Genomic DNA, 25,047 nt, shown 5'->3' with positions numbered 1-25,047 from the left:
CTGCATCCTGAGGCGGCCCGATTCTCCTAGAACAGGCCAGGAAGGAAGGGCAGAGTGAAGGGATGGAAGGCACTCCTTCCTCCTGCCCCTTTTCTTAGCAACGCTCAGACCAGATGTCAGCTGCTGCGTTTCCTCCCCAAGGCGGGGACGCGCGCACTCCTGTTGCCGGCGGGGTCGTGGAGTGGCCTGAAAACCATGCACTCTGGAATTGGTTGTGTATTTTCTCTCAGTAAAGCTTTTTTTTTTTTTCTTCTTCTCCTTTCTGACTGCCGCTGTGTGTGTGCGACATGTGGCCCATTCATTCGTGATGGACCGGGTTGGTCTCTTGCACTATAGGCTCCTGGCCCTGTCTCCCTTACGGTTTGAGGAGGTCTGGTCTGGGACAGCCGTGTTTCCAGGCCTGGGCTCCAGTGGAGCAGGCCCCATAGCTCAGGGCCACTCGGGAGACGGGTGGGGGGAGGCGGGGGGAAGGATACCATTAGGGGTGTTTTCCAGGCTGCGGTGAGGGATTTGGGGTATCTCTCCCCCTCCCCTCCCAGTCATTCAAAGACTCCAAAGTCCTGGTAAATCACAGAAATTCTAGAATCGGGTACAGTACAATCACCTTTATTCCAGGGTTAGAATGAGGCCGTGCACACTGCAGACAGGGGAGCACAGGATAGGGACGATCTCACAGCAGTACAGGGATGGGAGGGCAGGTTAGTCTTTTTAGATTATTTTTGCCTTACAGAGATACTACTAGACTCTGTTGAAAATGACCCTGTCTCCCTTCTCCCATCTCCCCCTCTCTCCTCTTCAGAGAACGCTCCTAATTCCTTCCTCCCTCTCTCTCTCTCTCTCTCTTACACACACACACTCTCACATCACATATCCTGACCGGAAGGACAATTCGTGCTCAGTTCCCCCCTCCCAATTCTGCAAGTATCTCTCTGTCCTTGAGGGAGAAGCCAGACAGGGCTGGGGAAACTTGGGAAGGTCCTTTAAGGCAAAACTGTGTGGAGTACTCAAGGTGTATGTGTTAAGGCAGGTGTCCACAGCGGTGGCCAGAGGGGACGGCTGGGCTGGGCTGGGCACAGAGGCGGCTCTCTCTGGCCAGTCTGGCTTCTTCCCTCCTCCGACAGCCAGCCCTCCGCTCCCACTTAAGTTTTGCTCCCACGTCTTCAAAGCTCTGAACTTAAAACTTTCTCTGAATAGTCTCTTGAGATTGCATGTGAATTTAAAGTTGAAGAAAGTTTCTTCGTTTTGACTACACAGCCACTGGACTGGCGCTCCCTTCACTGCGCCCCCCCCCCCCCACCCCCGCCCTGGCCTAGACACTAAGTTAATGCCAGACACAAGAAAGGGCAGACATGGCAGTGCGGGTTTAATATACATATATGTAGATATATATGTACACACAGTTAGCACGGTCAGGGCAGGGAGGGCATCTTGGCACAGGAAGGAGGCTGGGGTCACTGCACTCTAGTGATTTGGCTAGGAGGCATTCACGAGCCCAACACGCCAGGAGAGTGGGGAAGATGGGCGACGGGCTAACAAGTCCCCTCCTGGACTGAACTGGCGGCGGGGGGGGGGGGCGGGTGGTCAGTGCAAAGGAAGACACTGTAATTAGCTTCTTCCCTTCGTTCCAGCTGGGGGCGTTCTAGACCCGAGATAGGGAGGGTCGCCTGTAGTCACCACGCTGGGACCCTGTGGGTGGGACGGGGTTGGGGTTAAGACCTAAGGAGCTCATTCCTCAGTCTCCCTAGGTTTGGAGTCAGTGTGTGCAACAGTCTGAGTAGGAATAAAGGAGTGGAAAAGAGGGCCCCTCCACCCCACATCTGGTTTAGGGGGGCCTGCTCCCAGCATGGGCTCTGGGGGAGGCGGGAGGGTCTAATGCTGGGTGCTCCACGGGGTTTGAACTTCGGGGCCAGGAAGGGATCCAGTGGTCCTCTCTCCTTAGATCCCTGGCTCATACCCATCCTAGGCCCATGGGAGGGGAGCAAAATGGGACCTGCCGGGGCCCAGGCCCTCCAACCTGAGGAACCACTAGAAAAGACTCGTTGGCCAATCCAGCGTGGGAGTACAAACTCGGAACTCTGGCTGTTCTTTGCCCCGTCCGGGTGGGGGTTGGGTAACCACTTTCCCTCCCGCTGCTCGTCATTAGGTCCACCCACCTCTCCCCAGGCCCTCACCCCCAGCTCGGCTCCTCAGTGTAGGAAAATACAGGTCCTTTCTGCTCCCACACTTCGGCCGTGTGGGGGGAAGAGTGGAGGAAAGGGCAGTAGGAGGAATGTGCCCATTTCTATTTGCATAGAAACAGCCCCCACCTCCCCCTAAAGTGGGGAAACGAAGCCCCCCCCAGCCCGACCCCCATCCTCTCACAAGGAGGAGGAACTTGATGAGCTAGACATACAGACGGACAGCCAGAGCGTGCGCACACGCACACACACGCGCACAGTAAGGGGGTTAGGACCAGGTTAGTAAGTGGGTAGACTGGGGGGGTTGCCCTCGCCCCTCCCCTGGAGGCTGGGGGAAGGGAGTGGTCCAGTGAAGGTCCGACCTTCCTCCTCTCCTCCCCCTCGCTCAGGCTTTCTTCGGTGGCGGAGCCAGTTTGATGATCTCTTCCTCCGAGGGCTGCCGGATGATGTCTGGGGGCAAAAAGGGAGGTGTCCAGGGACGGGAGGCGTGGACGACAGCAGGCAGGCCCGCCGCATCCGCCTCCGTTGTCCCCAGAGTCAAGTGCTCCAAGGATCACCCCTGGGCGGGGGGAGAGGTGCACGGTGAAGGCGTGGCCTCCTACCTTTGTACTTCTTGGCACTGGGGATGCGGGTCAGCTTGGTGTCCAGCTCATCCTCCTCGGAGATCTTCAGAACACGGGTTCTGTAGTCCACCACCATGGTGAGCAGGTCAGGGCGGCGAGAGATCTCGAAGATGTGCTCGATGTAGGAGAGGTTGTCTGAAGGAAGACGGAGACGGGGTCAGCCAGGCTGGAGAGGCCTCCCCTGCCCCACCAGGCCAGGCTTCTGGGACCCACACTGGCTATCAGAGGGCACGCCCCTGGAAGGGGCGGGGCTGCCGAGCAGGACAAGCAAGCTAAGGCACCAACAGTAAATACGGAGGACTTCCCAGGAAGAGCAGGTGGTTGGTCAGTGAAGTTTAAAACATTAGGGATTTAGGGGCGCCTGGGTGGCGCAGTCGGTTAAGCGTCCGACTTCAGCTCAGGTCACGATCTCGCGGTCCGTGAGTTCGAGCCCCGCGTCAGGCTCTGGGCTGATGGCTCAGAGCCTGGAGCCTGCTTCCGATTCTGTGTCTCCCTCTCTCTCTGCCCCTCCCCCGTTCATGCTCTGTCTCTCTCTGTCCCAAAAATAAATAAAAAAACGTTGAAAAAAAAATTTTTTTTAAAACATTAGGGATTTAGAACGAGGGACTCGGGCTGAATACCAGGTGCCACGTTGCGGGGAGGGGAGAACAGAAGAGTTAAATGGCCTTCCTGACCCCCCACACCCACGCTGACTCCCTAGCACTCCTCCTCGTCAGCATCAGAAAGAATTTCCCGACAGCACACCATGGGGGTGCAGGCCCCAGACCAGCCAGGAGAGATGCTGGGCCTCGTGAGCCCGGGCACGGCCGTGGCCAGAAGGATGCTCTCCGTGGCGGGGCTGCTTCTAGGCTGCAGACGCCCTCCGTCCTTCCTCCCTGGCTCCTCCCCTGTGACCCTCTGCAGCCGCCTCCCGACCGCTCGCCATGCTACAGGCAGACGAGTACCTCTCGCGGCCCACGGGGCCCACGGGTCACTTACCGCCCGCCGAATACCCCGTCCCTCAAGGCGCCCCACGGCGCAGCCTTAACTTACCTTTCCAGCCACCGCTAAATGTCCCCTAGGCCCCACCAGCCAAGCCAAACAGGCCCCCTTTGCTCTTCCAGGCACACCAGACACTCCGGCCTCTGGGACTGTGGTCCTTTGCCAAGCACGCCCCCGCTCTGGACCCTGCCTTCGAAATACACTGGCCTTGCAGGGCTAGCTTAACGCACCAACTCCCCGCCCAAGCCACTCCCAGAGCAGTGGTCTCTAAAAGTGGATCCGAAAACGTCGGAACTTGTGGTTTTACTTCCAATCCCATCGCCTTCGACTTGTGTTTTAATGGGTTGTCACACATCTGACAATAGCACAGGGGCGTGTGAGCGCCCCCGTTAGTGACTGACGGCACCGTAAGGCACGCAGGGACCACCACCCCCGGGTCTCTACTCGCAGCCTCTCCCCCGTCCTGCCGGAGAGGAGAGTGCTTGGCGCCTGCGGCCCTGACCTTGCTTCTCGCTGCCGCCGCCAGGACTGAGCCCCAGAGGCCGCGGCCCCCGCCCACCTTTGTCCAGCTTGTTGTGGCTCTCCAGGAAGCTGAACCAGGCACTGCCAGTAGTGATCTCCTCGCTCTTCTCGCTGGGGATGTCCTCCTTGCAGGCCGATTTGAGCTGTTCCAGGTCTTCGAGGGTGATGTTGTTGGTCAGGTCCTGGAGGAGGGTCCCGTACTCGGCCATGACTGGGGGCGGGATGAACAAAGGGAGAGGCGGCTGAGCTGGAGGTGCCAGTCCGGTTTCCTCACCGGCACCCGCCTCCACCAGCTCCCTCCACCCTGGCGGAGGCTGGGGGGGGGGGGGGCCCGGCTGGAGGGAGAAAATGAAGACCCAAGGGCGGCGGGAGCAGTCGGGAAGAGAGGAGAAGCTAGGGGCCAAGCTTCAGCCTAGAGTGACAAGTCACACCTCCTTCTCCCCCATCTTTTTTCATTTCTGCCCCCCCCCCAGCAGTAACCCTGGCAACAGCTCCCCTGACTGAGGAGGCGGTTACCATAGCAACCTGCTCCAGACTTTCTCACCCACTGCCTCCCAGGCCCCCCCCCAGAATCGCCCCACCCACCTGCAACCCCTCCCCCTGTCAAAAAAAAAAAAACCCAACAAAACAAAAACCCCACAACACTCCAAAACGACCTTCAGGGAGAGGCAGGCTGGCCCGGCCGTGGCAGTGAGAAGCTCTGGGAGGGGCAGGAGGGGGGCTGCTTGGTTAGAGCTCGTGTGTTCTAGCTCCCATTCTTCCCCAGAAGCAAAGGGGTCCCTCACTTCAACTCCCCACCGCCCCTCTAATGACTCATTTTGGATGGATGCCTAGGTGCTTGGTCTAACGGTCCCCTGGCCCCTCCGTGCCCCCCTGTATTCAGTCCTTAGGGCTCGGGCGGGCGGGGAGGGGGAAGCAACGGGCCACCCCCACCTTTGTGGAGCCCGTTTCTCCCTTGATGGCCGCTGGGCCTCCGCACAGCCCTCTCTCCTAGCCTTTGTGCTACGCCCGCAGCCCCCGCGCCCCAGAATACCAAGCGGCTGGCTCTGGCCCCCTGCCCGGTTCCCAGGCTGGCTGGGTGGCAGGGGAAGGGGTTTCGAGGCAGCTCTGGGAGAGTCTGGCAGCAAAGGGGCTGTCACCGCTGCCTGCACCCACGTCCGGCTGGCACCACCTTCGGGGTGGGCTCCTGGAGGGGGCTTGGGCGAGGCTGCGGCTCCCCCAGGCCTTCACCCCACCCCTCTTTCAAGAAGATCTTGAAGTGGGAAGGTAGAGAACGTTCAAGGCCCTCCTTCCCACTAGGTAGGAAGTGTGACTAAGACAGGAAGAAGGAAGGTCAGACCTTAGAATGAACTTCTGGAAGTGATAAGATGTGAAACTCCGGTGCTGAGTTTAAAAGGGGCTCCCCCCCCCCCACAATGAGTATATATTTCTTTTATAATCAGAAAAGTAAAGCATTTTAAAAAGTAAGTTCTATCCTAAACTCTGGCTGAACCAAGGATTGGGACAAGGAGATAGACGACCTTGTACTTGACGGGGACTGTCCACAAATCACCCCAACGCTGGCCTGGGAACGTAGCAGACAGCGAGGGGCTGGCCTCACCCCATTTTCCTTATGTCTGGTCTAGGTGCAGGGAAACTGAGGCAGACAGGCATGGCATAGTAAAAGGCGTGGACCCAGAAGTCCGCATTCCCAACCCCCTACTCGGACCGGAACCAACAAGCCTCCCTTGGTGGCAGGCACCGTGACACACACACACAATGAGCCAGCAGGACCCCCACAAGAAACAGGCACTCACGGGCACGCTCACTTGCACAGCCAGGTGCAAGCAGACAGCAGGGCCCGGCGGCCGCCCCACCAGGCCGGGCCAGGAACAATGCTCTCTGACTGTCAGCACCAGGAGCCGTCTCTGCCTTGAAATCTAGGTCACAGCAGCAGGCTCTGGAGCCCAGCCCCCCCCCCCCCAACCCCCTCCATAATCCCGGGCCAGGAGAGGGGGGTAACGGGCAGGGGGTCCAGGCATGAGGACATCCATGGCGGGGGGGGGGGGGGGGGGGGGGTGGAGAGAGCTCAAAAGGAAGGGGCAGCACAGGAAGGAGGCAGGGTGCCCCCAAGAAGACCCTGCCCCCCCATGGAGGAGACCCTGACACCAAGCCCTCGGCTGGGAAATGGGACAGCGGTTAGGGGTCTCCTGTCCATTTTCACGCAGAAGAGGCTGTAACTAGATCCTGTGGAAGGAGAATGTGTGTGTGTGTGTGTCTCCTGGAAGGAAGTTGGGTTTAGGGCTCTGAATCTAAAACACAGACTTCCAGGGGAGGTGGGCGGGGAGGGATTAATGTGTGAGTGAGCCACCCACGAAGGAGGGGGGCGGTGGGTAGGAGCTTTCTTAGAGCGCGAGGCAGACGCGAGGCCCCCAAGAGGCGCGGGGGTGGGGGGGAACGTTGAGGGGCACGGGCACCGGGAGGTGGCGGTGGCGGGGTGTGGGGGTGCGTGCGTGTTCTGGGAATGGATGTGTACGTGCTGGGGCTGGATGGGTGGCGGTGAGCGTACGAGGTGTGTGTGTGTGTGTGCGTGTGCGTGTGTGAACGCCGCACGCGTGTGTCAGCTCTATAATCACAGGCCCGAAAGCAGAGAGAAGGGAAGGGCGAGGAGGGCCCCCAGAATGGAGGAAGAGCCGGGGCTGGGAGAGGGAAGGAGGCTGCGAAGGAGGGATCCTAGGGGAGGGTGCGGGGACTCCGCGGTTACCAGGGTGACCTCGGTTCTGCCCCCCCCTCCCCCAGCGGTGGGGACAATGACACCACTGGATGGGAGGGGTGTGGGAGCGGCAAGGAGGGACAGAAGCTGTGCAGTAGGGAGTGGGAAAGGCGGCCTGGGGGCTCCCTCCCTGGAGAGATCCGTCCAGCCAGGCCTGGGCGGGGCAGCAGGGGCAAGGCCAGCCCCTTGGGGAATTCTTGGGGTGCAAGGAAGTGGAATCTCCTTAGGTGGCTCTCAAGTCTCACGGACAAGCACCGTCCTCGGGGCGGTGTGGCCCCGGTGGGGCTTGGCAGAAGCCGGGCTCCTTCGCCCGGTCACTTTTGTCACCGAGACTCAGGGTTCCTCAGGGCCTACAGAGGCGTCTCCTCCCCTCCCAGCCCTGCAAAGTCTTCCAGGTCCCCGGAGCAGCACAGAGGTTGTCTGGGGAACACCAGGCAGCCTGGGCGGAGGCCATTCTCGGGACAGGATACCAAGGCAGGAACCGGGGCCGGAGCTGAGGCTGCCAGGAAGTCAGTCCCCTTCCCTCCCAGATCATTCTGTGCTCTGCTCACTGCTTCCTCACACCTACCTACCTACCTTCCTTCCTTCCTTCCTTCCTTCCTTCCTTCCTTCCTCCCTCCCTCCCTCCCTCCCTCTCCTTCCAAGCTGGCCCCAGGTGGAGCCCTGACAGAAGTGGAAGTGATGGAGGAAGCTGGGGGCAGAGGGGCAGGTGGGGAGGATCTTACATGCTGGCCTCCGGGGATAGGAGCCCAGAGCAAGACAGGTGGGGGCCCTGGGGCACCACCTGCGGAAGGAGCGGGCCGGGGCACCCTGAGAAGCCTAGCAAAGCGGGGTAACCCCTGTGCGTTGGGACACTACTTCATGCCCATCCCCTCTCCCGTTTGGTCCCAAACTCCCAGTAAACTTCAAAAGAAAGCCTTCCCCCCCCCGCCCCCCCATCTGTGGCAGCTGCCGGAGTGGGGGGTGGAGGAGGTCTCCCACACCAGCAGGAGGGGGTCTTACTGCCTCGATTCTGGATCCGGGCATGGGGTGCCAGGCGACGGGAAGCAGAGGGGTGAGTAGGGAGGGCAGGGCGCCCGTTCTACCTGGGCCCCAAGTTCAAGCAGTCCTAGTCCTAATGATTCCCTTAATAACGCACTCAGTTGACTTCTTCCCTTAGCTTCCATTCAGCTTTGGGGGGGAGGGTGTCTTTCTTCCTGTACCAAAGGAAGAAGGGGGCTCTAAGACTCGGCCGGCCAGCCTGGGAATGAGGGGAGACGGGATACCCGGGCCTCAGGCTGAGAAGGCAGGTGGGTTAGCCCTGGGCACAGAGGCCCTCAGTCTTAGAGAAGGCAGACGCCCCGCGATGGGGGCATCAGGAGACCTCTGGCATCGGGTCGGGCAGGGCAGAGAGGGCTGCCTGCTGGTGAGGTGGCCCGAGTGCTGGCCACTCAGCTGGTGGGTGTCTCTCCCACTCCTGTTTCGGTTTCCTTCCCACCTCTCCCCCTCACCCGTCTCCTTCCTGCAGTCTCTCGCTCCCTTCCTCCTGTCCTATCAGTGGGCTTTCAGCCGGTCCCACTGGGTGGTGGCCCCGAGGACCGAGGACCGCTGGGGTCTGTGACTCAGTGTCCCCCTCTGAACACTCAGGGCTAGAGTTTCCCTGCTGCCCAGAGAGCGGCAGCTTGGGGAAGGGGGGGGAGGGGCTTGAACTGGTTGGCTGCATCCAGGTGGCGCGTGAGGGTCCGTAGGGAAGGGGACGGCCCGGCAGGGCGTGACTCCGTGGCCCTCTTCACGCATGACAACATGCACACAGGACGGGCACAGGTGTCGGGGGCGGTGAGGAAGTAGGCAACCGGGGCGGTGGGCAGCCTAGGGCATCTCTGGCAATCTCCCCAACGGAGTGTTTAGCCACAAAGGGAAGAGCAATTAAAGCTAATCGCTCTGACAGCCTGGGGGCCAGACTCGTCGAGAAACAAAACCCACACATTCAGCACGTTTCTCGAACTCCCCGGGGCCTCGCCCCATCCTGCTTTCGCCGGGTCCTGGCTCTCGGAGCCCGTGCCGCCCAGCCCCCAGCCCTCTTCCCACTGCTCTGGCCACCTCGGCCTCGCTTCCTCCCCTCCCGTCCCCGACTGTGTCCCTGTCCCTCGCACACATTCTCCTCATTCTCTCTCTCTCTGACTTGGGCTCCATCCTTGGCTGACTCATACTCATTCTTTTTCTCCCTCTCCTCTTCTCCCACCCCCTCCTCCATCCCTGGGCCACTCGGGGCGCAGAAACCAGCCGCTCCCGGCACCTAAGTGGACCTGGGGGGGGGGGCAGAGACCGCAGCAGCCCCTTACCTTCCCGGCTCCCCCAGCGTCGGGGCGCCAGGCGGGCTCACTCACTCCGGATCCCGTCTCCCTGTCCCTCTGTCTTAAAGAGGGGCGACCTGAGGCCCAGGGCTCGGAGACTGTGCCCAGACAATCAGGGTGGCCTGGGGACAGGGGCCCCCACTCAGCTGTCCCGCAGACAGATGTTCTCCCAGGGGACGTGCACATGGAGGCCTTGGGGGAGGGGGTGGATGTGTAGTGCAGGGACGTTTGTGATTTGCTGTGTGCGAAGCGATGTGTGGAAGAGTCACATGGGTGTGTGTCACCGTGTGTGCTGGCGTGTCTCTCGTAGGTGTGCGTGTCCCTGTCGCTTCCGACACGGACTGGAGGAAATTAGGGCTTTCGCCTTTGCTGCTCCTCCCCGCCCCCGGCTCCCGCCCCCCTGCCCCGGACACGCGCCCGCCGGTCCCCCGGTGGCCCCCCGCGGGCCGCGGCGGGGGTCCTGGCCGAGCCGGCCCGCGCGGGAAGCGGGCTCCCGGCCGAGCGTCCCCGGGCCGGGCCCCGCACCCCGGCCGCCCCCCGCGGCCCCGGGTCGCCGCCCCTGCGCGCCCGCCCGGCCCCGAGCCCGACCCCGGCCCCGACCCCGGCCCCGGCCCCGGCCCGCCTCTCACCGCCGCGGGCTGAGCGCTCAGGGCGCGGCTCTCCGGCGTCCCGGTTCCTGGGCAGCGTCCGGAGCCTCCTCCTCGGCTCCCGCCGCTCCTGCCGCCGCCGCCGCCGCCGCCGCTTCCGCCCGCCGAGCCCGAGTCCGAGCCCCGCGCGCCCCGCCCGGCCGGCCGGTGACGTCACGGCGGGGGCGGGGCGGGGGCGGGGCTTGAGGGAGGGCCGGCGGGTGGGCTGCCGAGGGCCGCTGCCCGCGCCCCCGGGGACTGCGGGACCCGGCCCTCGGGTTTCGTTCTTTCCCAGCGGGACACCCTCGTCGCCCGGTTCCCTTTCGGTGGCCGCGGCGGCTGGGACCCTGGGGAGCACAGAGTGCGTTAGGGTTTAGGCGTTCGGCGGGCCTCGGGCCTCTGATCCTCTTAGCTGGCTGACCTGTGTTTGGAAAAACCTCTCTCCTCCCCTTCTGGGTCAGGGGACCCGCTAGCGAGGGATCGGAGGCTGGCTCGGGCTTCTCCACATTGGGGGCGGGGGCGTGGGTAGGGATGCAGGCGGGAAGCAACACGGGGCGTCGTCCCCTTGACCTGGAGCCCCGGATCTTCTCTCCTCGGGGGTGATGCCCCGTTGTGTGCCTCTCACCTTTCCCGAATATACCGCCCTCCTGCCTTCCCCCCACCATGATGTAATTTTATTTTCTGGGGAGGAAAAGAGCAGCAGTGAGCTCAGCATGCAAATATAGACATCTTGCAACGCCGCACTTAGCTCTGTCTCCTAGCTCTGCCTCTCTGCCCAGGCCCAGCACCCGGCAGCGGCGGCTCTCAACTTCCTCTCCACCCCTAGGGACTTTCCTCCCCCAGATTCTCAGCCAGACTGAAAGAGGGAAGGAAGAAGTGGGGAAGCATCTGTCTGCACCCCCATCTCCAGCCTGAGGTCTCTTGCCTCAACTCTGGCAGGGTCTGGCCCTGGGAAGAGGTCCGGGCCCCACCAGTTCCCCCTGCGACCTCTGGGAACGATCGCCCCGGCTTCCCTCGGTTCTGGCCTGGCAGAGCCGGGTTGGCCTCCGGGACCCCTGCTTTCTTGGTCTACACTGCCCCAGAAAGAGGCTCAGGCTCCTGGCGTCTTGGGTTTTCCATAGGCCTTCTCTCTGCTCTTCAGTGGCCCTCTCCTGGCACCACACTTCCAGAGTAAGACCACCTCGTAATCTGCCTTTGAAGATATCTCATTTGTTCTGCGTTATAGGACCGAACATCATTTCACTGACCTGTCGTTAAGACTCAGAGAGACTCAATGGTGTGTCTGTAGTCAGTGACAGGCTCAGATCTTCCCGAGGCAGCAGGCACGGGGGACTGGGGCTCCGTGCTGGCTCCCGTCCTTTCTTGGGTGGTTTATGCCTCTGAGACTCAGTGTCCTCACCGGTGAGATAGGGACGCTGATGCCCGTCTGCCAGGGCTCTTCTGAGATTCAGAAATCGTCTCTGAGCACTGGCACAGAGGGGGGCTTGAAACCTAGAAGCTTCTAGTTAGTGTGGGACCTCCCAGTGACCTGTACTAGATCATAAGCTCCCTGTTAGAATCGCATCCGCCCAGGGCCCACAGCACGGATTAGACTGAGCATTAAATGGTTACCAGTTGGGTAAAAACACGGTCTCTGCTCCACACTCCTGTGCCTTCCATAGGAGCATGTCCCGGGTTTGTCTGTAGAGGTGACGCTTCGGTAACCTCGTGTCTCCTTCTTCCATACCGAGTGGCCCCCTAGTCTCTCAGCAGCACCTTTCCACCTGACCCATGACAACTGTCCCATCTGTGAGTTCTGGGCGCGGTCAGTAGCTTGGTTCCGTGACTCAACGCCTGGCTCCCTTGCCCATACGCCAGCCTGGGCTGTGCCGGACAGAGTGGGGACCCCTCCAGGCAGGACCCCGGCAGCCCAGATCCAGGGCCGGGGGAGGATCCTGAGTGTACGAAACTCAATGTCTCCTCTCTATTTGGGACCACGACTCGGGGCCACGCTTCCCCAATTCCACCTTGACTCTCCTGGTGGCCTCTGAGTGTGAGAGTCCCCTTCCCTCCCCCTGCGCATCCCCCTGGGCACTGCCACAGGATTGAACTCAAACTCTGCCACCCGCCATGCCCACCCATCCTCGCGGCCACCCCTGGAACATCCGTCTCTGCTTGTGTCTCTGGTCTCTCCTGTGCCCCCCCACCCCCCCCGCATGATACACATGAAAAGCACCTGCCCGTGCTTTTCAGGTTTCCCACTGACTGCAAGGTGCCTTCCCGAACTCCTTGGCCCCGTCGGACCCCACTCTTGATCGAAGGCCTAGAAAAATGCTCACTTTATGAAGCCATCAGAGACCCCTGTGACCTCTCTCTTCTGAGCCATCCTGCTCCTTTGTTCCTTCTTCCAACAGACGTTCGTTAAGCGCCACGTTTTGTGCGCCAGGCCCTGTGGGCACAGGGGCAAGGGGCCCCCAGTCCAGCGGGGGAAGACAGGCGTGTATATGACGATCTAGGGTAGGACACGCTGAGGACTGGAGTAGGAGCGTAGAGAGCGCGTGGCGTGACCCCAGAGGAGGGAACCGCAGGAGGGGCCGCCTCTGGGAAGGCCTCACCGAGAAGGTGCTATTTGGGCTCAGTCCTGACATTCAAATAAGAGCTGCAGGGGGGGTGCTATCAAGCAGCCCGTAATCACTTAATTACTCATTGCTTTGTGTTTGTCTTCAATTGTTTAGTTGCTCGGCTCGACTTCCCAGGGAGGCTAATCAGCTCGGGAGCAGGGACGGGCCCGGCCCTCTGTCTTCTCCCTGAGCCTGTGAGCAGTGAGCAATGCTGGACAAACACCATGTGCTGGGGGGCGGGGTGGGGGTGGAAGCTTGTTGACTAGTAGCGGATAAATAATCCACTCTCCTCTGGGACGACTGCCTGGAGGGAGCCCCCGCTCCTTCTATCGGCGCCCTCACAAGGCACCCACACCTAACACTCCCCCCCCCCCCCCCCCCGCCACCCCGTCCTCCGGCTGCCCCTCTCCTGCCACGGGGTGAGGCCTCCTCAGCAGACACTGGTTCTTGCTGCCCCAGATCCTTTATTGAGGCCTCTCATTTGACCCAAATACATTAACAAGAGATGGCTGAGAGACAGCCCCAAACACAGGGCCCGCCCTTCCTCCTGGCCAGGGACAGGCCGGTCAGAAGGATGCAGGATTTGAGAGTGCGGGGAAGAGCGTGCGCGGGTGGAGGGAACCGAGGAGGAAGGAGTCCCAGGAAAGATTGTACGGACTGATGGATGAAACGAATAGCGGGCCCAGGGCCACCGTGGGATAGGACACGAGTCAGCTGAGGCGCCCGGGCTGGCACGCGGGTTAAGAGTGGGATCCGTCCTCGTCCGGTGAGGGTCAGGGGCTCAGCTCTCAGCCGGCGGACCCCGGCGCGCCCCAGGGCAGAGAGTGACCCGGTGTCCCTGGAGGGGCCCAGGGAGGGACAGGGGAGGCAGAAGAGATCACGAGGAGGAGAGCGGGCGGGCTGGGACGCGGCGGCCACAATAACTAGTCGTCGTCATCGTCCTCCTCCTCGTCGTCGTCCTCTGTGTTGATCTCGCCCTCCAGCACGTCCTCTAGCCAGTCCTCCAGCTCCTCAGCCGAAGGCAGGTCCTCCTCGTCGTCCATCTCCAGCCACACGCTGTCCGCCTGGGTGAGGCACACACAGGGGACCCGAGCTAAGCCCCACTCAGGTCTTCAGACCCGTCACAGGGCTCCCCGAGTCCTTGCCTACATCCTCGTCCCTTCCCTGCACCTGTCACGGCCGGGAGCGGGGCGGGGGGGCGCTGTTCAGGTGGAGGTCTGGGCTGGGATAGCGATGGAGAAAGTGGCTTGGCGAGGAGACCTTCTCCCTCAGCCTCTCCAACACACCCGCCGTGCCCTTGACGAGGGACCACTGGTGGCTCCTCGTGGCCGGAGAACAGAGCCAGCAGCCCTTCAGATCAAGGCTTTCCTAACCTGCTTTCCCAGCACCGTCCGCAGAAACCTCTCGACTCTCACGCCATAAGAAACAAAACAGCGACGACAACAAATGACCTGCCCTTTCCAGAACCTGGTATTCGTTTCCCTACTTTTGACTTTTGGCACTAACTTTCCCATCGGTCTGGGGGTGGCTTCTCACAACTTCCACGTGGGGGACTCCTATAGGTTGGCCAGGCTCCGCTTTAAATGCCACTCCTTTGAAACCCTTCTCTCGGATTCTCTGCAGCAGAAGCAGCTTTGGTTTCTGTGCCTCCCTGGCATTTTATGGGGCCCTTTACGATAGAGTTTACGAGATCCGGCCGCGTGGTTAACAGAACACCTGCCTCCCCCGTCGGACTGACAATTGTATTAACGAAAAGACTGTGGCTCCACTCAGTTCGCCTCCGTGAGCACGTCTGAGGCACCTGCCACGAGGGAGCGAGAAGCTTTCTGCCCTCAAAGGGCTCGGAGTCGGCTGGGAGGGGCAGGCATAACGCACAAAGAGCCACAGAGAAGTCACGTTCTCAATGCCAAGTGGGCGCTGGGAGTGGCGAGGAGGGGTGGGACTCCAAACGGGGGCTCTGGACAGACTTCGTGGAGAAGACGGGCCGTGACCCGGGCCTTGAGGATGAGAAGCCAGTTCCAGCAGGGGTGTGTTCAGGGCCCGAGTCCCCCCCCCCGCTCCCCACAGCCATGAGCCCGGCCGCGTCTCATTCCTCTGGGCGGGGTTCAGTGCCCAGTCAGCAGAGCAGGGGACGGGAGCTGGGCCGGGAAGCAGAGTCAGGGGCCAGCGGGGCACGAGGGAAGGAGACTCACGTCAGTAACGTTGACGACTCCTATCTGTGGGGCCGACAGGTCGATGTCAAACGTCTTCTCCCAATATGGCACCAGCTGTGAAGAGAGCATGTGTGGTTAGTTAACATGAGTCCAGGAACACACGAGTCCCGGAGGGCGAGCGTGAGGCTCAGTCCAGGGGTAGGGGAAGGTCCCCGTGAACCCATGTGGATGGGGGACAGGCCCAGCCGTAAGGCCCAAAGGGAAGGAGCGGAGGTAAGCAGTGACAGGGAAAAATCCCAGAGGGAAAGAAAGTACCAGGAGGGTCGGCTGGAGACATTGGCCTTTCCTTTCCGAGGAAAACTGTGTGGCACACCCCTGTTTCCTGAGCCTTGATCTGTTACTGCGTGACCTTGTGACCTTGGGCAAGTCACTCCTCGATGACCCTCAGCTTCTACACGTCTAAACTGAGGTCATTATCCCTGGTCATTACCAACGTCCCTCACGTTTCCATTCGTTCACGCTTTCAACAATGAGTATTGGGGGGGTGGGGTGCCTGGGTGGCTCTGTTGGTTAAGCATCAGGCTTCGGCTCAGGTCATGATCTCAGTTTGTGGGTTCGAGCCCCGCATCGGGCTCCGTGCCGACAGCTCGGAGCCTGGAGCCCGCTTCGGATTCTGCGCCTCCCTCTCTCTCTGCCTGTCCCCTGCTCACGCTCCATCTCTCTCTCTCTCTCTGTCTCTCAAGAATAAATAAAAAATGTCAAAAAAAATTAAAAAAATAAGTAAACATTAACGAGCGCTAGGTGTTGGGGATCCCGCTGGGCACAAAGCTGTCCCCCGACAATGGGATCCCTGTGCTTTGACTCTGTGATTGTGTAGACCCACCTGCAGAATAGGGTGTCCATCTGCCCCCCCCCCCCCCAAAACTCTGGGCGTTTGTAGGAGAAGTCAGCCCTGGGCACACGAGCTACCCGCCTAGCCTCTGCTCTGGGAATCGGGTGCCATGTTCCGTGAGATTCACTTCCCATCCTGCTTCCCCTTCTCAGGGTGCCTTTCCTGCCCGCGGCGCCCTTGAACCTGTACTGGACATAACCTCCCGAGGTCCTCGAGCCAGGAGTTGGGATCCTGAAGGAAGCTCGTCTCAGAAATGGCCACCGTGAGGCGGGGGGTGGGGGTTAGGAGAGCCGTGCCCCTCACCAGTGGGAAGTCGTCGGGGTCGATCCAGATGATGCTGAGGTCGGGGTTGTCAGTGTTATCTTGAGCCACGGACTTGAGCGTCTCCAAGAACTCGTAGCCATCTTGTAGGGAACACAGGGAAGAAGTGTCAGGTGGGGCAGGGGAGAAGGGGACACGGAGGCGGCGGGCGTCCTGACGGCCCCCCACTGCCCGCCATTGCCCGCGGATCCCCAGGAATGCCTCCCGTGGAAGCCTGTTCACTCACAAACACCCGCGTCCCCCTCTCACCGGTGCCCCCCCATCCAATCCTGCATTCCTCCCTCACCAGGATCGGCTTCCTCTGCGAAGGCCACAATGTGAATTCCGTCCATGTCGTCTTCCTGTTAGGGGGAGGGGGGCTTAGCTGTGCTCCCCGAAGTTAGAGAGCCAGACACACCCTACCTCTTCCTTGAACCCGAGTTGGATGGGAATCCAGCTTCTGGATTCCAGGACAGGCACGTCCTTGGGGTGGTGGCCCTGTCCCAAGGGACACGGCTCGCTTCAGCGCCAGGGCCCCCACACCTCTGTTGCAAACCCGCTAGCCCCAGATCTCGGGGCTCCCCCCCCCTGTTTTCTTTAACAGCTTTTGTGTGTCTCCCAGTTTGTGGCGTGTCCTTCGGAGCGAAACCCTCCGCACTCTGCCGCTGCATCGATTTCCTACAAGCGAGGGCACAGCAGGTGGGAATATTCCCAGGGCTTGAGTCCTCAGTCACCCCTGCTCCCCTAGGGGCCCGGCCCCATCCAGGGGACACTCACCCAGGTTTCATACATGCTCTCGGGCTTCAGCTTCCTCAGGGTGGATCTGGAAGAGACCGTCACCACTCAGTGGGCGACAAGGATGCCCTCCCAGGGGGCCCTCGCAGCGGAGGCTGCCTCTGGGTCAAGCCTCGGGCACAGCCGGCTTGTAGCCCAGAACAGAGCCATCTGGCAAAGTCTAAGCTCTGGGCACCGGGCCCAGATCATTGCCTGGTTAAAGCAGGTGGGAGAACCCAGAGTGGGCCAGCGGACTGGGAGAGAAATCTTTGGAAGAAAGGTAAGACCTGGGCGTCTGGGCATCGACTCGTTCACTCATTACAGCTGAGAGTCTCTGAAGTTCTAGGCCCCAGGCCAGGTGCTGTGCCGATGGAGCTGGACGAAGCTGACCGGCCCTGCCCCGGTGAAGGGGACCAGAGTCTAGCGGGGGGAGGGAGAGTTGGTGGCGTTTATACCGATGAGTGGGTATTTCCAGTTGTGGAGTGCAGGCAGGGCCTCTCGGCCTCAGCACCACTGACATGTGGGGCCGGACAATTCTGTCGCGGGGGGCTGTCCTGGGGGCACTGGAGGGGGTCAGGCAGCGCCCCCGCTTCTACCCAGCAGCGCTCTCCTCAACCGGAAATGTCTCCCACGCGGCCAGTTGTCCCCTGGAGGGCGAAGTCCTCCCCCACCTCACCCCTGTCAAGAACCACTGGTGCAGGGCGACGACGAGGAAGGACAGAGCCAGATCTGGGTTAGGATCCCATTCTGACACCCACTACCAGTACCCGTGGGGTCTGTTGACCCTGCTCCCCACCTCCTGTGTTCCTCCACGAAGCTGACAATCTCCTCCTCGCTGTTGGGTTTGTCTGGGATGGTCACGGGCTCTTCCATGAAGGCCTCGTAGAAATCAATCTCATTCAGCTTCAGGGTCAGCTTCTTTGCCACCTTTGGGGGAGGGGGTGGGGGGAGTGGAGCAGGGGGATGTGGGTCACGGGGCGAGGCAGCGTCACGGGGAGCAGCCCTTAGAAAGGAGGTCAGACAGCCTGGGCCCTTGTCACTGCCACTGTGACAATGGACAAGTGTCTTGACCGCTCTGGGCTTTGGCTGAACGCTAGAGGGGTGGGTTAAGGAATCTCAAATCTTTGGGGAGTGCGCGAGAGGCCTGAGGTGGGGGTGGGGTGAGGAGTGTCCTGTGTAGGGAGGGACGGTAGGTTCTGGGAGAGAGGTCTGGAGGGCAGCTGTGGGGAGCGAGGGGGACCCCATACGGCCGCGGGGAGGAGAACCTTGCTGTCGAAGGTGGCGAAGAAGGGGATGTAGGGGTGAAACTCCTCCGCGGCGTCCTCGTAGGCCTTGTAATCTGAAGGAGTAACTCAGAGTCAGTCTCTGGGGAGGCCAGGGTCGGCCGGGGAGCCACGTCCCCTCTGTTTCTCCCCAAGGCTCCTTCGGCCAGAGGGGTTCGTTCTGAGACCCCACCCCTCAGTCCTCTGAGAGCAGCTGCACTTCAGCGGGGAAGGTGGGGCGCTGGGGGTGCCCATCTGGGAGCCCCCAGTGCAGGTGGGTCGGAGAGAGGAGGGCGTAGAGATGGGGAGACAGTGGGCCGAGTGGGGGTTAGGGGGACAGATAAAACGGGGGTCCAAGGAGGGACACCTGGGAGTTACCCACGCTCTGAATCTTTGCTCTTGAAGTAGCCAATGAGCTTGATCTCGTCCTCAATGTTCTCAAATGCCTGCAGCTCTCGTTCACCCTCGATCAGTTCCACGGGGTCCTCTAGGACCTGGAGGAGCGGGGCCAGCGGCGAGAGTGTGAGTTCTCTCCTCGCTGGAAGGAGGAGGAGAGGGAGGAGGGAGGCAGGGCTGAGAGGGAGGCAGGGGCTGTCCATCACCTGCAAGCGTGTGTGTGTGTGTGTGTGTGCGCGTGTGTGCGTGCATGCACATGTGCATGGCTGGACTCGGTCGGCTAAGGGTGTCAAGACTTAAAGCCACGCCGTTAGGGGCAGGGGACCCTCACATCGAGTAGAAACTCCACCAGGGTGTCAGCAGAGAACTCGCCATCGTACTCGATGACTTCGTCTCCCTTGAACACGTAGATGCTGTCTTCTTCCGTGAGTCCTGGCGAGCCAGAGCCAGAGGTGAGCCCGGCCGCCGGGCTGCCCACCGGTCCAGGGCCCGTGCCAGCGTCCCTGGACCCCACGTCCTCCTCTCCACTCTCCCTTCCCCCGCCCCTCTCCCCTCCCTTCAGACCCCACAGCCCTGGGATCTGTGCCGTTGGCTCTAGTCCAGGCGGCTCTCCAGGGGGTGTGTGTGGGGGGCAGGGGCTCTCCGGGAGAAAGTGGGATCAGCGGGGGGTGGGGGGTGTTAAGGGGACATAGGGAGATGTGGGGTCTAACAAGGTGTCCCCCCTTCCCTGGTTTCCTTCACCTCCTGGGAGGACTCGGGCCGCTCGCTGCCAGTCCAGCCCTCTAACCCACTGCTATTACCGACTAGATGACTTCATCACTGACCGTCCTCCCCAGCCACACCCGGAGCCCAGTTCTGGCCTGTGCTGCTCCCTGGTGGCCGGTGTATAACCCCCGGGGCCCCAGCTCTGGACAGAGGGGTGTGACTGAGCCTCTCCAGCCTCGCCGCCGGTGGTGTTCCCTGGCGTCCCCTTTCCCCCAGCACCTAGCCCTGATTCTTAGGTGAGTTTAAAGGCCACCCGCCCTCCTTTCTGGGATTTGAGCCTGGGTCTCTCTAAGGAGTAAAGGAGATGCCAGAACCCCAGCCATAATCGTCCCAATTTCGGTCTCCCCGCCCCCACCACCGACTCCATTCCCAGTGGGCACCGTGGGGCCCTTGGCCTAGACGAGGGCTGCCCTCCGAGTCGCCGGCCTGGGCCCCGTCCCACACTCCAGGCCTCCCCTGTCCCACACGCTGCCTCCCCCCTGCCGGTCCCTTACCTAGTTTCTTGGCTACTGCCGCGTCCTTCTCAGAGTCCACCAGCCCGAAGCCAACGCCCTTGTCTTCCAGGACTTGGGCCGCTAACTGGAGGGAACGAAGGGTTAAAGTCGGCTCCAGGATTCTGTTCCCATCTCGGGGGGGCTTCCCCGGCGGGGTCGTTTGGGGAATAGAAGACTTGCCCTGGGTGCCGCGCGAGGATCCGGGGCCTCTCCCCGCGCCCTGCAAGCCTACCCCTTTGGTCTGCGGTCCAGTGTTGGCCCCTGACCCCTACGTGGCCCTCGTCGGTGTGCTTCTGATCCTGCCCTTGAAGGTGTGATCCTTCCCGGTTCCTGAGGGGGTTCCTGAGGGAGGCCCTGCCTGCAGAGTGACTGAGGCCCTGCCCCCCATCCTGATTGAAGGCCACGCTCCGTGTGGGGTGACATTAGAAGTCCCTGAGTAACCCCCACTGGGGAGAGCTTTGGAGGGTAGGAGGGTGTGGGGGGAGTCTGGTCACGTCCCTGAGGAGTGGGGAAAGCCAGAGGGTCACGGTGGCCACCTCTTGTTACCTTCAGAGGCAGAGACTCCAGCAGGCCCTAGAGGGGACCCAGGCAGGGCACTCCTCCCCCTCTTTACCCCAGCCCCTCACCCCCACAGGACCCTGCCCCCTCGGCCTCCCGGCTGGACCCTGGAGCCCGATGCACTCTGCTGAGGGCGCCCCACCCAACAGACCCTGGTGCCGGATCCTCAGGAGGATGGGGAAGGGAGGCTGCTGGCAGGTGGATGGCCAGAGATGTTGAACGCTCAGGATAAAAATACTCAGCGCATTAATCAGATGGCAGGTTCTAGCAGCCACAGGGACACACACACACACACACACACACACACACGGGAGCCTGCGGTCTTTCCTCCGGGCGGGCCGAGGCCCATCCATACTGCCAAGGGCTGCAGAAGCTTGGGTGAGAAGACATCCTTATCCCAGGATGGAGAGTGTGTGTGACCACACGTCCCAGTTGTCCCCAGACACAAACTTTTGCTCTCGTTCTGAAGTCCACTTGGGGGTGGGAGGAAGCTTCCCGCAAAGAGAAGCGGGGGAAAGGCATTCTGCAAGAATTTTCCAACCAGGGCATGCAGCCTGGCCCAGTCTGGGCAGGGAGAGGGAGCGAGGGAGAGGGAGCGAGGCCACGGTGGTCTCCGTGAAACCTCCAGCCAGGAAGTGGATGCAAACGAATGTCGATGAATGTCGGTGAATGTGCAAACGAATGTCGATGAATGTCGGTGAATGTGCAAACGAATGTCGATGAATGTGCAAACGAATGTCGATGGCATTTAAAATTCATACCGGGCGGGTCTCCTTGGGGTGCAGCAACTAGACCGGGGCCACAGCGCCCCACAGTGCGGCTCTTCCCCTGTCCTCTGAAGAGCGTCCCTTTCCTTTTTGGAGCCCCCCTTCCAAGGACACCCGGTTCCTGGCCAAACCCAGCGCTTTGCGGCGTGGAGGCGAGGTCTCCCCGCAGCCTCTCTGGCCCACGACGGCCTGACTGGGGTGGGACTTTGGTTTCCAAGTCTCCCTTCTCTTGTGGCGAAGGCCACATGCCCTTGTGTCCACTGCTGTCCCTCGCTCCCCCCCCCAGGCCCCCTCAGAGGCTGCGCGCACTCCCCGGCTGGGGCTCGCGGTGGGGTGGGGGGCGGGCGTGCCCCGTGGGCCTGCGGAGCCCCCCCACTCACCTCCAGGATCAGCTCTTCCATTTCGAACTGTCTCTGGGAGGCCTTGTCGTCCTCAGGGGGCTCGTGGTAGAGCAGCGCCAGCACCTCGTACTTCTTGAAAATGTTCTTGTAGTTCTTCGCGTTGACGTTGACCACGCGGTCCACACCGTCGTACTCGGGGAAGTCCAGCCCGTCCTCCCCCCGCACCCCCGGCCGGGGTGTCCCCAGCAGCAGCAGCAGCAGCAATGCCAGCCGCGGGCCGGGCACGGCCGCGGCCCCCATCCTGTCTGCAGTGCCCATGGACGTCGCGGGGTCTGGGTCGGGTCGGCTCTCCCGGTCCAGAGGAGGGTGGCCGGGGCAGGGAGGGGCCCTGGGTCCTGAATCCCCACTTAGGGGCTCACGGTGGGGGCGGGGTGGGGAAGGGCCCAGAGCAGTGGACAGAGGACACTGCTGGGTCCCGGACAGGCTGCCGACAGAGCCAAGAGCGAAAGGGTCAGGAGGAGGGATAGGAGCAGGGGGCGGGGAGGGAACCGGAGCCGGCCCCGAAGTTGGCACCCGTCGGCCCCCACCTGGTCCCATCTAAATATGTCTCTCGGCCTGGCAGGAGAGAGGATAACCTTCTGAGGCCAGGGCAGCTCCGCGAGGGCCGAGACCCTCCCACCTCCTACACCTCACCCCGCCCCCCGGCCTCCCAGAGCCCCTCCCCCACCCCTTCCCCGCCGTCCAGGACTCCTCAGCACGGTCCCCACGCGGGCCTAGAAGCTCATCGCCATATTAAGAAAGGAAAAGGCCTGAGCTAAAAATAAGACCAGATGAGTCGGAGGTAAATGATGCTGGGCTGGAGGAGGGGAGGTGTGGGGTAATTAGGGAGAGCCCGGGGAGGGCCAGGGTACTCGGACTGAGGGGAATGGGGGTGGAGAGGAGGGATTCTGGGTCGGAGATTGAATTCACGAATACAGAGCACGAGGGGCACAAACGCTGGATTGCCTCCCCGTCGTGGTCGGAAAACCCGGGAAGCTCCTCCGGACGACGTCTGTTTGCTCGATCCCGCGGGCGGAGGGGGCCGTGAAAAGCAAGCGGGCTGCAGAAAGAGACCCCTTTGCACTTCCCTTCAGAGAGCCAGGACCAGGGATGAGGTCATTCTCTGAATAAAAGATGGAGCCTCGTCCAGGACTGGCCACCTGGCTCGGCCCCAGCCAGTTTCCTGTGCTTCACTCAACACTCCTCAGTCGGGACGCAGGGAAGGACGGGGCGGGCGGGGGGCAAGGAGCCCTGGCTCCCGTCCACCCTGCAGACGTGCGAGGCGGGGGTTTCTCTCCTCGAGGAGGCCCAGGAGAGGAGGGGAACCGCCCCGCCGCCTCCTGCCTCCTGCCTCCTGCTCGTGCTCTGCACTCCCATCAAAGGGGACCCGGTTCTCCAGGGCACGCGGGCAGGGAGGCTTCCCCAGGCTGGACCACGATGCATTCTCGCAAAGGGGATCAGGTGTAAACGCCAGGGGACAGGTTAAAACCCGAAGAGGTGGGACCTCGACCCGAACCCCAGCCGAGGAGGTTGATTCATTCTGTGCACCTGAGAGTTGGTGGGAGGAGGGACTCTAACTTCCTGCGCCCCAGCCTGGGGGACGAGCACCAGAGAGGAGCTCCGCTCTAGGCTCCTGGGAAGGAAGGACCCTCTTCTCGGCCCTCCAGGGCTCTTACCATGCACAGGGAAACTGAGGCACGAGGGAAGCCAGGGAAGAGGCTGGATCAAAGTCAGAAGTCCTCCCTTCCCACCCTGAGGGATCTCCGACTTTGGAGAAACAGGGTTTAGTTTGCACCCAGGCAGGGGCGTGACATTATCTTAGGAGGAATAACTTTGCCCCCTCCTGTGGGGTGGACCTTGCACAGCTAAGCAAGGAAGGCCACAGAAAATCTCAAGAATGTGGCAGGAGTGGGTCCAAGAGAGACAGCTGTCACTGGAGCAGGAGAGGCCGGAGCTAACCTGAGCGGGGCTGGTGGGAGCTGGGGAGGCCTCAGAACGTTTCTCCTGGTCTCACAGGAGAGCCGCAGACGTGCCCACAGCCCCGCAGCCAGAGGGCAGGAGGGAGGGCCGGGACTTCTTCCCTCCGCCGCATGTTGGTGGGGGGTGAGACCCTGGAACACCGGCCCTGTCCCCCAGGACGCTGACCTCCTGCTCCCCCAAGGATGTGAGACGGGGCGAAAAGGTGACCTTGGCCCCGCAGCCCCCCCACCTTCTCCCACTTCGTTCCCACTCCCTGCCCTTGGCCCTCCAGGCCTAGCCAGTCCTTCCCAACAGCTGTACCCTCCCCTCCTGCCCCCTGCCTGCTCTCCCTGCTGCTGTGTTCCCTACTTTCTGCTCTGTCCCTTCTCTCTGAGCCCCTGCCTTCAGGCCCTTGGACTTGTAAGCCTCAGCCGCTGATATCAAATGACCCTGAGTTGGGGCCTCTGTATTTTTAACCCACCAGACACCCGAGGCTCCTGCTACTGAAACCCGAGGAGCTGGCCCCTCCGTGCTCCCCGTGCTCTCCGTGCTCCCTCACTCCCACACCCTGGCCCCTCTGTCCTCCAGGTCTGGTTCAGCCCTGTCAGCAGCAGAGAAGGACCCCAGGCGGATATAGCCCTGTCCCTAGGGGACCTGGTGCTGGAGGGGGGAGGTTGACAGGCGGGAGAGACCTCAGGAGGGGAGGAGTGGCTGGTGACCCCCTACGATGGCTTCCTCTTTGCCAGCCCACGGCCTCTCGTTCCCTAGAACCGTCCGCGGACCTTCCTCCCTCGCCGTCCTTTTGTTCTGTTTTGTCTTTTGTTTTTTGTTTTGTCGGTGTATATTTTCGGCCCGGCCCACGCTGGGGGACTAGTCTGTGGGTGGTTAAGGGCACAGGTTTTGGAATCCGACAGACCTTGGTTTCCTCATCTAAGAAACAGGGTGGCTGATAAGAATCTGTTGGTTGTGTGAACTCGCGGATGGGGCGTGCGAGCCCCTCGTCCCACTGCCAGGCACGTGTGCTCTCACTTAACACATACGCTTTGTTTTTGGTGACAGTCTACGACTTCCCCCAGCTTTCCTTAGCATTTTCCCCAGCCCTGCGGGCTTTGGGGACACGGCCCCTGAAGACGTGTGCCAATGAGCTGACCTGCAGCGTGAAGCCCAGGGAGCAAGAGCCAGCAAGTGGGTGAAGGGGGAGGGGCCGCCTCCGAGGGAGACACTCCCAGGCTCGTCTTCCTCCTCCACCTGCGACCAGCCCGGAGCCTGGCGGAGACCAGGATTTGGGGAATGTCTGTCACCCTGTGCAGAGCCTGGGGTGCGAGGGGCAGGGGCGCTTCACCCACAGTCAAGGCTCCAGGGATCCAGAATGGGGTGGGGTCAAGATGGCCCGACAGCGGGGCGCAGAGGGCGGACCGGCGGCCCCGTCGCCAGAGGAAGGCATTCACCACTCGCCGTGTGACACTTCTCAGGTCCTGTCTGGACCTCAGGCTCTTCATTGACTTCATAAGGTCTTTTCTAGCGCTAAAGCTCCATGAGGAGTCCAACCGCCAGCCGGGACGTGACGCCTGCGGCCCCCTCTCTAGGCGGTGGCTCCGCTGTTTCTCCCTCACCTGCACCCGTGTCTCTGATCCTGCTTGACTTGTCCTGGCCTTGTTTTCCTCCACATCTTCAGACTCGAAGTTGGGGGCTAGCCCTCGAGGGGCAGGGATGCTTGAGTCCGACCCCCGCCC

The 25,047-nt window shown here is 61.7% G+C and overlaps 2 protein-coding genes and 1 long non-coding RNA gene across 3 annotated transcripts; 1 reads left to right on the top strand and 2 right to left on the bottom strand.

Annotated features, from left to right (window-relative positions):
- Nucleotides 1-590: 590 nt before the first annotated feature.
- PEA15 (proliferation and apoptosis adaptor protein 15) lies at nucleotides 591-10,142 on the bottom strand. The gene is made up of 4 exons (XM_053908914.1): nucleotides 10,018-10,142; nucleotides 4,341-4,514; nucleotides 2,780-2,935; nucleotides 591-2,627 (listed from the first exon to the last, which is right to left on the bottom strand). The coding sequence occupies exons 2-4, from the start codon at nucleotides 4,510-4,512 to the stop codon at nucleotides 2,563-2,565; spliced, it is 393 nt and encodes a 130-aa protein (XP_053764889.1). The 5' UTR covers nucleotides 4,513-4,514; nucleotides 10,018-10,142; the 3' UTR covers nucleotides 591-2,562.
- A 2,913-nt stretch (nucleotides 10,143-13,055) lies between these two features.
- On the bottom strand, nucleotides 13,056-21,931 carry CASQ1 (calsequestrin 1). Its single transcript, XM_019433189.2, has 11 exons — nucleotides 21,356-21,931; nucleotides 19,651-19,735; nucleotides 18,723-18,823; nucleotides 18,378-18,489; nucleotides 17,999-18,072; nucleotides 17,530-17,660; nucleotides 16,737-16,782; nucleotides 16,267-16,321; nucleotides 15,963-16,063; nucleotides 14,807-14,881; nucleotides 13,056-13,678 (listed from the first exon to the last, which is right to left on the bottom strand). Exons 1-11 carry the CDS (start codon nucleotides 21,911-21,913, stop codon nucleotides 13,538-13,540), a joined length of 1,479 nt encoding a protein of 492 aa, XP_019288734.1. The 5' UTR covers nucleotides 21,914-21,931; the 3' UTR covers nucleotides 13,056-13,537.
- A 48-nt stretch (nucleotides 21,932-21,979) lies between these two features.
- Nucleotides 21,980-22,548, top strand: LOC109257224 (uncharacterized). The gene is made up of 2 exons (XR_002075922.2): nucleotides 21,980-22,157; nucleotides 22,294-22,548. It is a non-coding gene; the product is annotated as an uncharacterized LOC109257224 (long non-coding RNA).
- Nucleotides 22,549-25,047: the final 2,499 nt, after the last annotated feature.

Source organism: Panthera pardus, unplaced genomic scaffold (genome assembly GCF_024362965.1).
Source record: "Panthera pardus isolate Hobbes unplaced genomic scaffold, ASM2436296v1 HiC_scaffold_21, whole genome shotgun sequence".
Lineage (NCBI taxonomy): Eukaryota > Metazoa > Chordata > Mammalia > Carnivora > Felidae > Panthera > Panthera pardus.
The sequence above is the reverse complement of the archived record's forward strand: the minus strand, read 5'-3'. Positions and strand labels throughout refer to the sequence as shown.